This window comes from Cimex lectularius, unplaced genomic scaffold, assembly GCF_000648675.2.
Source record: "Cimex lectularius strain Harlan isolate CLEC.00 unplaced genomic scaffold, Clec_2.1 scaffold33, whole genome shotgun sequence".
NCBI classification, from domain to species: Eukaryota; Metazoa; Arthropoda; class Insecta; order Hemiptera; family Cimicidae; genus Cimex; species Cimex lectularius.
Window position 1 is genome coordinate 880,705 of NW_019392683.1, and position 15,792 is coordinate 896,496.

The 15,792-nt window shown below is 34.1% G+C and overlaps 3 protein-coding genes across 3 annotated transcripts; 1 reads left to right on the plus strand and 2 right to left on the minus strand.

The window, feature by feature from the left end:
* Positions 1-3,195: 3,195 nt before the first annotated feature.
* On the minus strand, positions 3,196-5,197 carry LOC106662626 (mRNA-decapping enzyme 1B). The gene has a single exon (XM_014386842.2). The coding sequence runs from the start codon at positions 5,170-5,172 to the stop codon at positions 4,108-4,110; it is 1,065 nt and encodes a 354-aa protein (XP_014242328.1). The 5' UTR covers positions 5,173-5,197; the 3' UTR covers positions 3,196-4,107.
* A 2,532-nt stretch (positions 5,198-7,729) lies between these two features.
* On the plus strand, positions 7,730-12,349 carry LOC106662581. Its single transcript, XM_014386775.2, has 6 exons — positions 7,730-8,321; positions 10,657-10,923; positions 10,987-11,100; positions 11,161-11,321; positions 11,381-11,529; positions 11,858-12,349. Exons 1-6 carry the CDS (start codon positions 8,175-8,177, stop codon positions 12,103-12,105), a joined length of 1,086 nt encoding a protein of 361 aa, XP_014242261.1. The 5' UTR covers positions 7,730-8,174; the 3' UTR covers positions 12,106-12,349.
* A 2,057-nt stretch (positions 12,350-14,406) lies between these two features.
* LOC106662413 (NEDD8-like) lies at positions 14,407-14,694 on the minus strand. The gene has a single exon (XM_014386485.1). The coding sequence runs from the start codon at positions 14,692-14,694 to the stop codon at positions 14,407-14,409; it is 288 nt and encodes a 95-aa protein (XP_014241971.1).
* Between the last annotated feature and the right edge of the window lie 1,098 nt (positions 14,695-15,792).

Below are 15,792 nucleotides of genomic sequence, written 5' to 3' on the forward strand. Positions count from 1 at the left end.
CTAAGTCTGAAAGCAGTCATTTGATCGTTTTAACAAAAAAGTAGTTTGTCTAAAACTAAAGGATCTGCGATTGCTTAAATATAAAATTTATCTTCTGAACCACTCAAATCTGAATCTCAAGCCTGAAGATGTTCATTTCTGATAGCCTTACAATTAGCATGAAATTGGTACATGACCCTCTTAGACAAAAGCTGCCATCTTTGATGATTTTAACGTAATGTCTTTCATCACCTTAACCTAAAATAGTAGTTCCCAAATTTGTCTAAAGCTAAAGGATTTACAATTACTTAAATCTGAAATATATCTTCTAAACCACTCAAGTATTGTCATCCTGAAAATGTACATCTCTTTTAGACTTATAATAGCTTGAAATTTGTGTATGATCCTCTTAGACTGAAAGCTATCGTCTTTCATAATGACTCACTCATGATGTCTTTCATCACCTTAACCTAAAATTGTAGTTTTCACATTAATTCTCTAAAACTACGTAATCCATCTTAAGTCTGAAATTGAGCATTAATCTTATCAATGATTACCATTTACCAGTATAAAGGTGATCATATGTGATAGTCCTAGCTTGCAATAGCTTGCAATTGATATATGATCCTCTGAGCCAAAAAGTTGTCATCTTTGATCATTTTAATACAAATGTCAACATCTTTCATCAATTTACCACCATAAACCATGATTGTCCATATGAAGGTGATCATATCAATTGACAATTATAATTAGGTTAAAATTGATATATATGTAATCCTCTTAGTGTGAAAGGGGTCATCTATCACTATAGTCCCCCACTGATAAGCAATTTCATCCTGCTTTAGATTAAATTCTCAATTCATTTGACTAAACCTATATATTAAATATTGCCATTATTTTCTTGTCTGAAAGTGTTATCCTTGAAAAACTAAAAAAATTGGAATTTAAATTTAATGTTGGCCCAGATAATATTCCTGTCTTAAAAAATTGTGCTGAAGGCTTAGACTTCCTTTTACTTATCAATAGAACACCTCATTAGGCACTAACTGCATGTGCTTTCAACTCCAAACTTGTCAGGGAGTACCTAAAGTCTTTAATGATTCTGGGAAAGCAAAACAAGATTACTAAAGTTATTCCTGGACATGAAACCATAAACGGGCTGATCAACTAGTAAAACAAAAATTATAAACATTTCAAAATGAAAGGTGAAAGACCTCCCTCTCTCAACAGGTGGGATTTGAGAAAAATTATAGGCCTCTACACCGGCCACCGTCCTCATAACTACCATCTTAAGAAGATGGGCAATGCTGAGACAGAATCATGCCAGCTCTGGCAGGACGAAACAGACATCGGCACATATCCTTTGCGAATATAAAGCGTTTACAGTATAGCCACTTCGGTAGGACATTTCTCATACGTAAGGAGATCCATGAAGAGGCACCAAGGAAAGTGCTTAATTTACAAAGAATAGCACACTTTCCCTATGGCTATAAACTGTAGGGGTTCCTCAACAGATCTTTTTATGCCAGTGGAAGAAAGAATTGTATTCTGCATCAACCCTCAAATAAACCTCTAAAAAAGCTACTGTGAATTTCCTCTCGATTTGGAAGACATCCCACATTATTCCTATTTATAAAAACAAAGACAAATCTAATGTTGAAAATTACTGTGGTATTGCTAAATTTTTCTCTCTAGAAAAAAAGGAACATGAAATTCTTTAGATATATATTTTGTAAAATGGCAGAAATTTGGAAAATTGTAATTTTAAAATAGATTATGAGTCAATAGGCTCCCTTTGCAATTTAAGAACACTAACTTCTAGGAGAGGTAAATGCGACGTTATTTTCTTATACAAATTATGAAATTATGACAGAATTTAATAAATTGTCCAGAATTAGTCTGAAAGTAATTACCATAGATCGTCTTAATCTAAAAGCTATTCTTTCAAACGGTCTTATTTCAAATGACTTGTCATTTCTGCAATTAAACAATCATTACTGACATCTGTTTCTTATAAAATTGAACGTCTCTGGTTATCGTAGTTTTAAATATTCTCACATGATGATAATCATTTAAAAATTTACAGACCACCCAATTTGTACAATTGATGAATTATAAATAAGAACACTGCAAGTTAAAAAAAAATAATCTGTTTATCCAATACAGCAGAGTCCCTACTAGGCTTTGATACTGCTCGAAATGTTTGCCAGAAAATATTTTTTCACACAAATACTGATTTGTACAACTTTGTGTATACACATATAATTACATCTGTAGATATTTAAAAAATTTAAATTTTGAATATAAACTTGGAGTATTGACCGTCTCTAATGTTTGCTATGAACAAAATAAAAACACGACAATCAGCCTGACAGACAAAACTAGTGAAAATAGGCCAGAATGATCTAATATACAAAAATTGAATTTTAACATTTTTCAGTATTTGAAGTATTGTTTTATTTGTCTCACAATTTTAGAATGTGCCACCTAACTGTCCAACCTGTATGCAGGTCAGACTCTCAGCCCATTGTCGCCACTAAATAACAACCCATTCCTGACCTCCAAAAAATATATCCTACAAAATATCTGGTCTATGTATGGAACCGTTACCAGTTCTTGGTGGTTTTTCACATTCAACTTTTTTCTTTGCCAGTAACATATCATGAAATCTGACACCATTTAAAGAAACCATTTGTAAAACAGTAGTTTTATTAAATTAATTATTTAACAATATAATTAACTGATAAAAAATAACCAAAAAACATGGTACTTTTTTTTACTTTTACATTCAAAGTCTGCTATATGGCTAAGGCGTAGGTATACCATGCATATTATTTCTGTTAGTATGCTGAACTTTTAACTTCAATATATAAAAAGGTATATTTATTAGCCTTGGAATTTTTTTGGAAACAGATAATTTTGGTATCATTATCAAACAAATAAGTCCTTTTCATATGAACATTAGCATGCATCCAAATTTAATTGAGAGGTATGCATTGAGCTGATCTGCAGTGCAAAAGCACATTTTTATTAAGTACTTAATCCATTGAAAAGCAACCCGCCTACAGGCATGGTACAAGGAAGAGATTCTAAAATAAACAAACATTAAATTTTAATAAATATTTCAAAAAAACTTGTACATGTTTTCAGGTTAAAAGTATAGTTTACTCAATTCTTGATCATTTTGTAAAACAAAGGGAATTAACGAGAGAAACCTTTCAGTGTATAGTATTTTATTTGACAATGCTCTGACAATATCAATCAATTAATTTGACATAATTATTTTGTTACATGTAACTTTCAATTTGATCTGGTTGTGAAATTAAAAATAAAATCAATGGTTGTCAAGGGAAAATGTAAAAAAAAAAAATAATAATAATAATAAAAATAAATAAATAATATCTTTTGAAATACTATACATACAGTCCAAGATCTCTTGCCTTTTAATTTGCATGCTGATTACGACCAGATCACAATGTCATTTCTCACAAATTCTCAAGCCGCTTGTCAGGAGAAAAGCAACATAGATACTAATGACATGATATAAAGGGTAACAATGCCGACAAGTGTAAAACACAATATTGAAAAGAACCAGACATATTGACCCCTGCAAGCGACAAAAAGAAAACAATAACTATAAAAATGTAAGTGCCACAATATCAGAGGAACAAAATTTTTGCACAAAATCCTCTTATCTCCCATAATCGCTTATTCACCAGGCTTTTTAAAGCAATTAAACACATTTAAGTTAAAGTTTTTCATTCATGTGAAGATTGTCTAACTCGTCTCTAGTATCAAGACAGCCGTATTTACAAAAATATCTGTCTTCAAAGATTAACATACAATATTTTAGCCCCTAAGATTCGTGTCTTAGTTTGACAGATATATTTTGCCTCGCTCTAATACCCGATTATTTTTAATGACAGTATTATAAAAATAGGTATGATACAATTAAGTCTAAAAAATTCACAATATATACATTTTTATATAATACTTCGGTATGGTGTATACCTTTGTCAATATATATATATATATATTTTATATACTATATGTACATATTTTGAAGACATTGTGATTAAGTTTTCCCCCTCGTAATGAGTATGCAAATTTTATTTAAGGGCACGGCTCTTATGAGACCATGTCCACAAAAGACTTGACGTACGCCTCATGAAGTTTTTTAACAAAATCAGCATCATTTTTGAGAAGGTAGGTGACCGCTTGGATGAGCTGAGATTTTGTAAGGGGCTCTGGCTGCACCTTGGGGTCCTCTTTTACTGATGAGACTGTGGATGTGAACATGCCGGGCGGGAGGAGAGCAGGCTTGCAGGGTGTCTGGATGCTGGCGACGTTTCGCTCCAACTCGCTCACCTCGAGCGGCTGGTTCTCCAAGGAAGAGGGCGAGTTGAAGAAATGTTGCCGCGCTTTAGGCGGCGATTCGGAGATTCTCATGTAGCTTATTCCGTTTTCCAATTTCTGCTGTCTGATCGGGAGTGAGACGGGACGTTCATCCTTCTTGAGTTTTCTGATTGAGTGCTGTTTCTCAATATCCTGCACATGAAGCGGGTTCGAGCCGGACATGAGCCGCTGCAGGATGGGGTTCACATCAGGCTGTTTTGTGTTCTGAGGCGGCCTCGGACCTCCACCGAACGGGCCGGCAACCGATTGAGACGGGGTCTTGTTACTCGCCTTTGCAAAGAAGTCCATCACTCTCGGATTGGCCCCTTCGACGCCCGACGGCGAGCTCTTACCCTCCGACTTACAACTGTTGGACGATTTCTGCTCCATGACCAGTTTTTCAACGGCGTTCGCTATCCTCACGCACTCGTCCCGGTCGTAAAACCATATGCCGTGGATCGAACCGATGGAATTTCTGTACAAGAGGAACGGCTCTTGCAACTGTATGTCCAGCCCTTCGTCGACCGGTTCTATTAAGTTAAAAGTGCTCAACCTATTCAGTACAAATGCGTTGTATTTAGGCTCACCTGTTCGGCTATATATAAACAACGCTCCTTCTATGTTCGTCTTCTCCCATTCTTGGAGTTCTGAATTAAAATTGTACAAGGCGACGTGGGCGGCCGTGTCCAGGATTTCTTTCACTAATGGGTCCGCTAATTTCAGCGCTGATACGTTCATAGAAGTTTCGGCCGCTTTCGCCATTTTTACCTGTCTTGTCTGGTAATTCTGAGAATGCATCCTACCAACGTCCCACTTGGACGATACTAATAACAATTTTACATCATTTTTAACATATCTCTAAATATTTCTGCCGCAATTTCACCCTCTTCAAATAATCCACTTATTTATTCTTTAGAAACCGTTCTTATTTAGTGCTTGAAAGCAACGGTCGGCGAGAAACGATCGACCATTGAATTCCCCACTTAGAATTAGAATCGTGGAGGGGCGACCGGACCGCGACAAAAATCACTTCAGATTTATATACCAAAATTAAGTTCACCACGTAAGAAATTCCTTTTTAAAAAAAAAACTTATTTTCTAATAGTAATAATAATAATAAGGCCTTTATTACCATAAATGACATTTTTTAAATATTTTTTACAAAAACATTGTTAGTCAAACATCGTGGTCACAAGAACGTCCAATGTACATTTCTCTTGGAGTAGTTTTAACTTAACAGCAGGCAAATAAAACTAATTACATTTTTTTTTTTTACTAACTCATTATCTAATAAATAGAAAGAGGCATACAGATTAAAGCTACCCACGCGGACGGTCGACCTAGTATATTTGTCGATCTATATTTATTTATCTTTATTCTATATCTATTATTATTATTTATTATCTTTATTATTGTCATATCTAATTATTATTATCTTATTATCTTTATTTATCTTATTCATTTATCTTTATATATCTGATCTTGTATATATAAAGAAGGACAAACAGTGTGAGCTCATATTTTGTCGAGTAGATTTGCTGATTTGAGGAAATCAAACAAATTACGTATATGTATTATCATTGTTGTCGCCTAGCATTTCTTGGATGCTTATAGGCAAGGAGTGTAAACGTCTATGGGCTGAATATAATGAGCATGACGTAAGTATATGTTTGATTGTGACGATTTGATTGCACATTCCGCAAATTGGAGGTGCCTCTCGCCCCATCAAATGACCCTTAGTGGCTCTACAGTGTCCAATCCTCAACCGTGCAAGAACCACTTCTTCCCTTCTACTATTTCTGAATGAAGTAAGCCACGCATCTACAGAGTTCTTTATTTACCGTAGTTTGTTTTCAGATATGTTAATCCAGACCTGTTCCCATTGACCCTTAACTTTTGCCTTGTAAACTATATAATAGGACCATCTATAATTTTACAATGACTAATCTACTTTTTTTTTATAGTGTTCACCCTAATTTTGTGGAACTCCATAATAAGTTGATAGGTAGGAAATAAATTTTCTTTTTCACAATAGGTGGTCCGCCATCAACTTGCTAATCTATACATATAAATATATAGGTTGAGATGGGGAGTTTGTGTCCGAGTGGATCTAAGTCACGATAACTCAAGCACGCATATTTAGCCGAAGGTTCGAAACCCGCTCGTGGCACTAGCTTTTTCATTTCAACCAAGACCTTACATAAAAAGATTAATTAATGAAAGAAGTAATTTGGACAACCGGACAACTAAATATAATGGACTTACATATAAAATTGTTCCGTGACTGACTGACAGGTAACGCATAGATCAAACCGCTGGATCTAAAAGAGCTGAATTTTTGATAATGCATTCCAGTAATGACATGGATAACCGTTAAGAAAGGATTTTTTTAAATTCCATCCCTATCTATATATAAAACAGTTCCGTACTGACTGACAGACGACGCACAGACCAAACCGCTAGATTTTTTGAAATTCCATCATTGAGGGGCTCATATCGAGAATCGTTTGCCATGTATAGACCGAAGTGAACTGAAAAAGAGAAGAATTTGAGAAATGAGGTATTATATTAGAAAGCCATACTAGCACTCTGCATCGCATTAGAAAGGTACATTGACGAAGTCACGGGCAAATGCTAGTTTAGTAATAAATACACTTTAGACCACTCATTACTGTCATAGTTAACCTAATAGAGTAACTTCCTAACTTTTTACAGAACTAATTCAAACAAACGGCTTTGCCCTCTTCAGACGTCTTCCGATGTGCAGAATATGCATGCAGTACTCACCGCCAGCATCGGGTTTCGGAAAATATATGCCAATAGGTTACAGAAATAATTAATAATTGATAAATAATGAAATAATTAATAAATAATGAAATTGAAAATAATAAAAAATGAACATAATTAATAATAATAGTTGCGAACATACTAGAGGGCAGCTTTTTTTTTGGGGGGGGGTTTACCTGAGACATGGACATTTGCTTTTTCTTATTTCACTTCTTAATGTTAAATTAACAGACGACTTTTTTTGTACTTAACGTTTTTCGATAAACCTGCAGTGATCATTCAGAATGTTATTTTATCAATCGTGTCCTATTCGTAAGTTTAGTTAACGAAAATAAGTTATAATATAATACATAATTTATAATTATTTATATCTATATAATAATAAATTTTTCAAAAAATATTTTATAGTAAGAATTTGTTTTAAAGTAAAATAAGATTATTTAATGAAAAAACAAAGAAAATCAGTAAACAATAGGCAAATATACTTGTATATGATTGAATATTAAAAAAAAATGTATGAATGTGGATTAAACTGGGGGGAAATTTATCTAGGTGGTTCGGGTCGTTAAGTTGGCCCGACTGAAGTGGGTGTATCTCAAGTTGTTTGTTAATCCCAATAATTTTTTTTATTTTCTTAGCTCTTCCCCCCTTTTTTGTTTGATTTTCTGTCTCGAATCCGGAAAAATCCTGGAAAAAGTCTGGATCGGACATTGCTTGTCCAGGGGAAAGGAAGACGATTGATTCCGAGAAGAATCTCATCACATTTCGACCGGAATCCAGGACTGACCGCCTGGCCTCCGACAGGGAAACGGTTATGTGACCAAAAAAGCGGATTCCGAAGATAACCGGCGTCTGAATATTAGAAAGTGGACGGGCGATGCCGCCGGCCGGCCGGTGAAAATGCAGTTGATACGCCCCGGCTCGTCGAGGCTGGATTGACGGCTCTCGGCCCCGAGGATCAACGGACAAAGCGGACCCAGAGTGATTCTCGATGCCGCTCCATTTCCAAATCAATGAGGGCGAAAACATACCTTATCGGATTCATTTGCACCGTGGCAACGACTATCGTTCTCCTAGCGTTCGGTGATCAACGCCCAAAAATCCAGAACCTCGTCTCTGAAACGCACCGACAGCTGAAAGACAACTTCAAAACTATCAAGGTCCGATTTCATTTAATACTTGTCTGTTAGAATTGACTGCTTCACACTGGGTCATTTGCAGCATCATTGTGTCATTCATATGCAGAATGATCATGTTCTATCCTATCAGGCATGACACTGTTGTTACATATGAGAGGACCACTTTCAAAACTTGTACAGAACCCTCAGAACAGAAAATGATCAAACCGTCACTAATTAAAGGATGACAGTCAACATTAAACTAACTTATCTTCCATATTTTTTATCATACTTCTGTCATAACATCACAAATCTAGAGCCTTGTTTTGAAATAAACAGATAGCTGAAATACAACTTCAACACTTTCAAGGTTCGATATGATTTAATACTTGTAAGTTAGAATTAACTGCTTCAAACTGGGTCATTTGCAGCATCATTGTGTCATTTATGTGCAGCATGATCCTGCTCAATCCTATCAGTCATGGCACTTGCTACATGTGTCAATACCACTTTCATAACTTGTACGAAATCCCCACGATACCCGAAAATGGCCAAACAGCCCTTATTAAAGAATGACTGTCAAAATTGACCTAACTTTTCTATCATCAGTTGAATTTTTATCATACTCGATTATTCTGTCATGCCAGGTATTGGTCAGTCCTTCTGTCATAACATCAACAAATAGAGAATTTATTTGTGGAATTCACTGACAGCTGAAAAACAAATTCTAAAATATCAAGTTTTGATACCATTTAATATTTGTCTGTTAGAATTAACTGCTTCAAATTGTGTCATGTTGCAGCATGATAATGCTCACTCCAATCAGGCATAACACTGTTGCTACATGTGTCAGTTCCACTATCATAACTTGTACGAAATCCCCAGGAGACCTGAAAATGGCCAAACAGCCCCTATTAATGAATGACTAACAAAATTGACCTAACTTATCTTCCATAACTTGAATTTTTATCATACTTGATCATTCTGTTGTACCAGTCATTCTATTGACCAGTCCTTCTGTCATAACATCGACAAATCTAGAGCCTTGTTTTGAAATTCCCAGACAGCTGAAAGTCAAATTCCAAAATATCAAGTTTCAATATGATCTAATACTTGTCTGTTATAACTAACTTCTTCAAACTGGGATAAGTTGCAGCATCATTGTGCCATGTATGTAGAATGAACATGCCCGACCCTATCAGGCCTGACTCTGTTGTTGTGTCAGTTCCACTTTTGAAACATGTACGGAATCCCCAGGAGACCAAAAAATGATCAAAAGTCAATAATAGTAATTCTTCAATTATTGAAGAATATTTGTCAAAATTTGCCTAACATCTACCACAACTCGAATTTTTATAATACTCGATTATTCTGTTATGCCAGTCACTCTAGTTTCAGTATTAGAAGTATCAACCACTTTTTTCACTTACGAACACTGGATCAAGGTATGGTCTTGAAGAAGAAGAAGAAGAAGGCATTTTGTAGCTATTGCCAATCCTTTGACCTATTCACTAATTTCGTGGTCTGCTTGACCAATTAATATATTACAATTAATTAAGGTTTTTAGTTGAGATAAAAAAGTCAATGGCACGAGCGGGATTCGAACCCACAATCTTCGGCTTGATACGAACACGATACTACCACTTGAGCTATCGTGACCTCGATCCACTCGGACACCAACCTCCCATCTCAACCGCAGCGCATTGGTAGAGCAGCGGCGCATCAAGCCGAAGATCGTGGGTTCGAATCCTGCTCGTGCCATTGACTTTTTTATCTCAACTAAAAACCTTTGACCTATTTTAAGCTCATCATCAGCAAATATAAACATCGTATAAATATATATATATATATAATCAATTGTCGTTTTTTTTTTTTTTTTTTTTTTTTTTTTTTTTTTTTTTTTTTTTTTAAAGTTAGGTTAGGTGCCTTTCGGTGTTCTTCATTTTTGGTGTTGAGATGGTTCCATTTTTTTGCAGTATCTTTGCTGCATTTGGGTCAGTTCTCTTTCATAAATTTTTCATAAAAAATAGACAGGAGTTTAGAAAATACCATATATGAGCCAGTGGCCAATAAACTGTGGTTTAACATGTATGATTTGCACGTTGAAAATTCAACATCAGCTTGATCATACTCGATACCCAAGATGCTTTATGATTCATTCTTTCGTGACCAAACGTGAAACATTTCTTGTCTTATTTATACCTGAACTTGTGCTAGATGCTATTTCATAATGCATTTTCTAACTTTAAGAAAAAAGAGTGAAGGACAAAATTTTTTCTTGAGAGGTTCATTCTGTTCAATTTGATTAAATGTGCATATGCTAGACAAGCCTGATTTCCCTAAGTCTCCTTCTAATCGTTGTAGTTTTTTCTTCTAGGATAAGCTAGAGGGAGGTGCTGAAAATAACAGAGGTGGACTTTATGTCGATGAGAAGTACCTTGTCCTGCTTGGACTGGCAGGGGATAAGCAGCGGACATACCCAGATGACGTCTGGAGCAACACAACGCTCCCGGTCATCGTGTCGTACGTCTCGCCAGCTGCCATTAGCCAGGCGGTTGGGCTCGTCCGCAACATTGGGCACTTCCTACCAAACCACACTCTACTTTTGTACAACATCGGCCTCTCAGAAGACCAGCTCCAAACGGTATAAGATTCAAAAGTCTGTTTTTCTCTGTTTGTTTAGTTAATATATGGGCATTTTTTCTAGATGGCATTGTACTGTAACAGTTCAAGATGTGTGATCGTGAAATTCGATTTATCCGTATTTCCACCTCATGTGTCTGATGAACATCTACATGCTTTCCGTCCTCTTATCATACAGGTAATTTAAAAAATTCTATAAGTTGTTGACCAAATAAATAAAAATTGATTTATGCTTTAGGATGCAGTAAGTAGAAGCGGTGCTATTTTCTATTTAGAAAATGACCAACGATTGACAACAAGTGACATATCACCACTTGTGCAAAGAGCTTCATCTCAAGGTGTGCTCACCTGGAGGGCAGCTCACCCTGTAACTGCACTCACTCACCCTAGAATGCTTAGGTAAACACAACAAATTTATAATTTTTTACCGTTGTGACAATTATAATTTATTTGAACAGATATTTCACTGTGCCGAGTGAGTCGTTTTTCTTCACGCACATGGTAGAAGCGACAAAGCTTCTGTTGTACAACACTGCTCCCTTGCGTCAAGGGGTTATGCTTCCTTGGGTTAAATGTGCTCTTAATCATGACTGTATATTTCCACTAGGTGAGTAAATGATTATTAAAACTATAAATTTCAACCTAAAAAACTAATTTTCATAGAGGATGACTTTATCGCCAAATTCAATCTAACATAACACAGGAGATATACAATTTATTTTATTACTAGCATTAATATATTGTTTGCTTAACACTCCAAGAATAAACAGATCAGAAATCAAATTGACTTAAAATGCTAGCTGCAGACTTATAACTCAATTAAAAGATAAATTTAACTTCCTTATATATCTTTTCTTTAAAAAAAAGAGTCAATTTCCTGATTTATTTTTTTAAATGTTCATTGTCTTTTTTTTTTTTTTACATTTGTGATTCAGGAGCACAATCTGTTGGATGTAGATTCGACAAAAAGCCAAATTATAGGTATTCAGGTTGCCATGGGAATGATGCTTCGGCCCTCTCGGTCCTGCTCGGCCTGCTCTTCAACTCGGACACTGATGAATACTCAATCCAAGCCGAGGCAACGACACAGTCCAATGGCTACTTCAGACGAGTCGATTCAACAGAAGCAGCCTTAGAGCTGTCTTCGATGCAGGACAACTCGACTGACTCTACCGGACTTTAGACCATTGCTTGTAACGTTTTAAAAGATAGTTGTAAAACAACGCTCTTTTTTCTTTTCTTTTTTCTTCATTGTAAAGTAGTTATAAATTTGTGATTATTGTTGGCGCTGATTAAAGTGATCTCATAAGTTTTTTTGATTTAATTTCTTAAATGTCTAACTCATCAAGGAATTAAGTCTTCCAACATATTTTTCTTTAGTTAAATTTAAATATATATATATATATAAAAAATATTAAAAAAAAAAATAGCGCCACAATTTATTATTGTTAATGTGCTCATTCGATGAGAAATTCTTTTCTGGTGTATAAAGGATTGAAGAGAAGTTTAAAAAAGAAAAACTGCTTCACAAGTTTAAAATAATAAAATAAAAAATAAATTAAAAGATGCAAATACGATACATGGACTGTTTTCAACTTTGATTTCTCCTTTTTTTTCGATATTATTTATGAGGAATTTGTAATAATACTTAAAAAGTTAAATTTTTGAAAAGTTAATTTCTAAATTTTCTCAAATTTTATGCTGATCAAAATTAATTACATACGTGGGTAAAATAATTAAAAAGGGTGGGTTCTAAAAAATTATAATAGTTTTATATTTTCTCCTCTATTTTTTCACTTTGTTGTTACAGGCCACAAATTGCTTTGATTTTAATACAAAATTTGAACTTTTTGTCTATAAAATCCCCCCCCCCCCGTAAATAGTTTCTTATGAACACCAGAGCGTAATTTGTTATTAGATACTAACCCAGATATTTTTTTCTCCTAGTGTTACATTTTAGTCTGTGATTCTTTTCGTTGTTTTCCACCATTTGTGTTAAAATAGGCACAATACTTTATTTTTTATTCATTCAAAAAACAAATTCCTATCATGCTTGATACCTTTTCTTCTTTGAATACTAGCTAGTCACATTTTTTTGTTTTTTTATTTTTAATGATTAATTTAAATTTTCTAACCTAGTCTAGTTACGAACAGTTGTTGTTATGTATTTGCTATGAAGTATATTTTGATATAAGATGATTTTATTAGTATTTTATAGTTGTCATCAAACGGTTTCTGTTTTGTAATTGTTAATCGACCTCCCCCTCCTTGCTTTTTTCAAATACATCGATTAGATTTCCATGTAGTGCATAGCGACTTTAATTTACATTTACACTTCTTGTAGAATGTTGTAGACAACTTAATCTAGAAGGGAAAAAAATTAGCCAGTAGCAGTCGATTTTGAACCAAAATAAGTAAATACTAAAAAAAGATGGAATGTTTCTCATCATTTCTTAAATTTTCTATCCCCAAATACAAATATCCCTCTTCTAATACAAGCTATTTTTTTAAAATCTGATTTAAATCTTATTCTATTTCTGTTTAAAAAGAAAATATATACAAGGAAATATGGGAACAAAAGAAATCAAAGGATAAGATATGTAAAAACCAACTGCTTTAAGGAATGTTGAGCTTATAACAGGTGTTTTGTATTCAATGAAGGATGTTTTTTAGAATATGTATATCATAAAATTAATAAAAATCATATTGAAAAAATGAATTGTATTATTGTTAAATAATAATGGTCAAATTTTAATAAGGTCAATAAAAATTGAACTGTTTACTAATTTTTGGTCTACCAGATGTTTCCCATTTTGCCTTCTTTAGTGGTTGGTCTGTCGAAACACATTAGACAGACAAAACTTTAAGACTGGATGGTATACAAAAAAACAACAAAAAATTATGACTTTTTCTCTTTGGTTTGACCTCTCCTCCTCGATCATTTCAACTCAGATTGTTTAAAATATGTAATATTAAAAAATATAATTTGGCAATTTACCTTTTACTTTCGTAGAATGAAGTTGGATTGTTCTACCAAAAGGCCAGCTTTAAGACCTCATGCTAGGCCTTAACACCATCATCACCATCGAGATTTTGAGGGTTTGGTGTTTTTCCACTGAAGAAACCCCATTAACCCATTTTTGAAGGGGGTCGGACATAAATTGGGTCTTGGATATTCGAATCTTCCATTGCTCCTCTTATTGGTCAGAAAATCCAGAGACAATATGGCGAAACCCCCAAGTCTACGAATGTACTAGCAGAGAGTGTGATACCTTAACCATTTACTTATCGCGGTCTTTTATTTAATTTATTCCTGATTTTGTTAGAAACTGTTATTTTAAATTATTTAGTATATGAATTTTGTTTTGAATGAGTTCTATGGCTTTTGTGTTATCAGATTTTTTAAAAACACAAATCAAGACAGTTACACCCCATAACCCTCCCCCCTTATTATCTTGAATTCCAATGTTTAAAATAAAAGTGCTTACATTTTGTAAGAATTTATTGCATGATTGTCATTATTGTAAAGATGGATCGAACATTTGCCCCCTCGCAGTGCCAGCACCATGTGCACGATGGCTCCCCCATGCAGCTTGTAGTCTTCTGCTGTTTGCTGGTCGTTCATCTGCTTCCCGGAGAATATGAGTCGCTGCTGTTCGGGTGGTATGCCCTCCTTCTCCTCGATCTGTGTCTTTATTTCGATGACTTTATCAGACGGTTCGACCTGTAGCTCTAAGACTTTTCCCGTCAGCGTCATAACCTTGATTAACATCGTATTAATGACAGTGTTCCTTGGAAATCTTGTCTGCTGTGCTTAAAACATTTTTCTTGTCTAAAGGTTACATGTCAGTTTTTTAAAACAATTTTTATTGGTTTCTCTAAAAAAAAAAAAATCATAAAAAAAGAAGCACAGCTGACAAAAATTTAATAAATTGAAATACAAGAAAATCTTTTCTGTGTTTATTAGTATTCTCATTTTATTCAAGTTCATTTCTACGTATATACCTTCTAAATTATCCAAAAACTGCCAAAATATGGAAACCAAGCAAGAAAAAGAAAATCGTTTTCCATAATAATACTGCTTTATTATATAAATAAGATTAAATGTATCAAAAATAATCAAACATCTATATAACAATGATCCTTGGACATAAAGAATTTATACATAATTAATTAATTGTTACCGTACAAAAATATGGCTAACAAAGAATTATTTTTAAGGGGAGTCGGTGGCCGCAATGGTTTAGGTGTTCTCATGGTGCTCATCTTGGTATGGTAGAGGTCCTGGGTTCGAGTTTTTTTTTTGTTTTTTTTAACACCAACAGCCCTTGGGTTGATGTTGCACACAATCAGAAAAAGTAAATAAATAATTTATTTATTATTAAATTTTGAATGCTTTGCAGTGCAAACATTGCTTGAAGAAGTTGAGATGAAAATTACACTTTGTAGCATTTTTCAAATTGCACAAGCCCGAAGGATTTGCAAATAATTATAGGATAACCGATAAGTACTATTTTATTTTTTTAAATGGTATTTATTAATTTTTGATGCAACAATTTGGTGTTTACTTCTAGAAAACGACTATGATTGGATTTAGTTTAAAATGTGAAGCACAAAGCATTAATTTACAAAATGGCTGTTCATTCAGTCCAACGAAAACTGTGGGACTACTGTGGAAACCAAGAAGAAGAAAAAAGGTAAATTTGATAATAATAATAATGCGTTATTTTATTAAATTAAGTACAACAAAAGTAAACAAAATTTTTATCATAATGATTCTTGGATATATATATATAGAGCCAGTACAGATAAGTTGATTTTTACGTTATCAGAATTATCCTCACTGATGATGCAAAGCTGAAACACATTT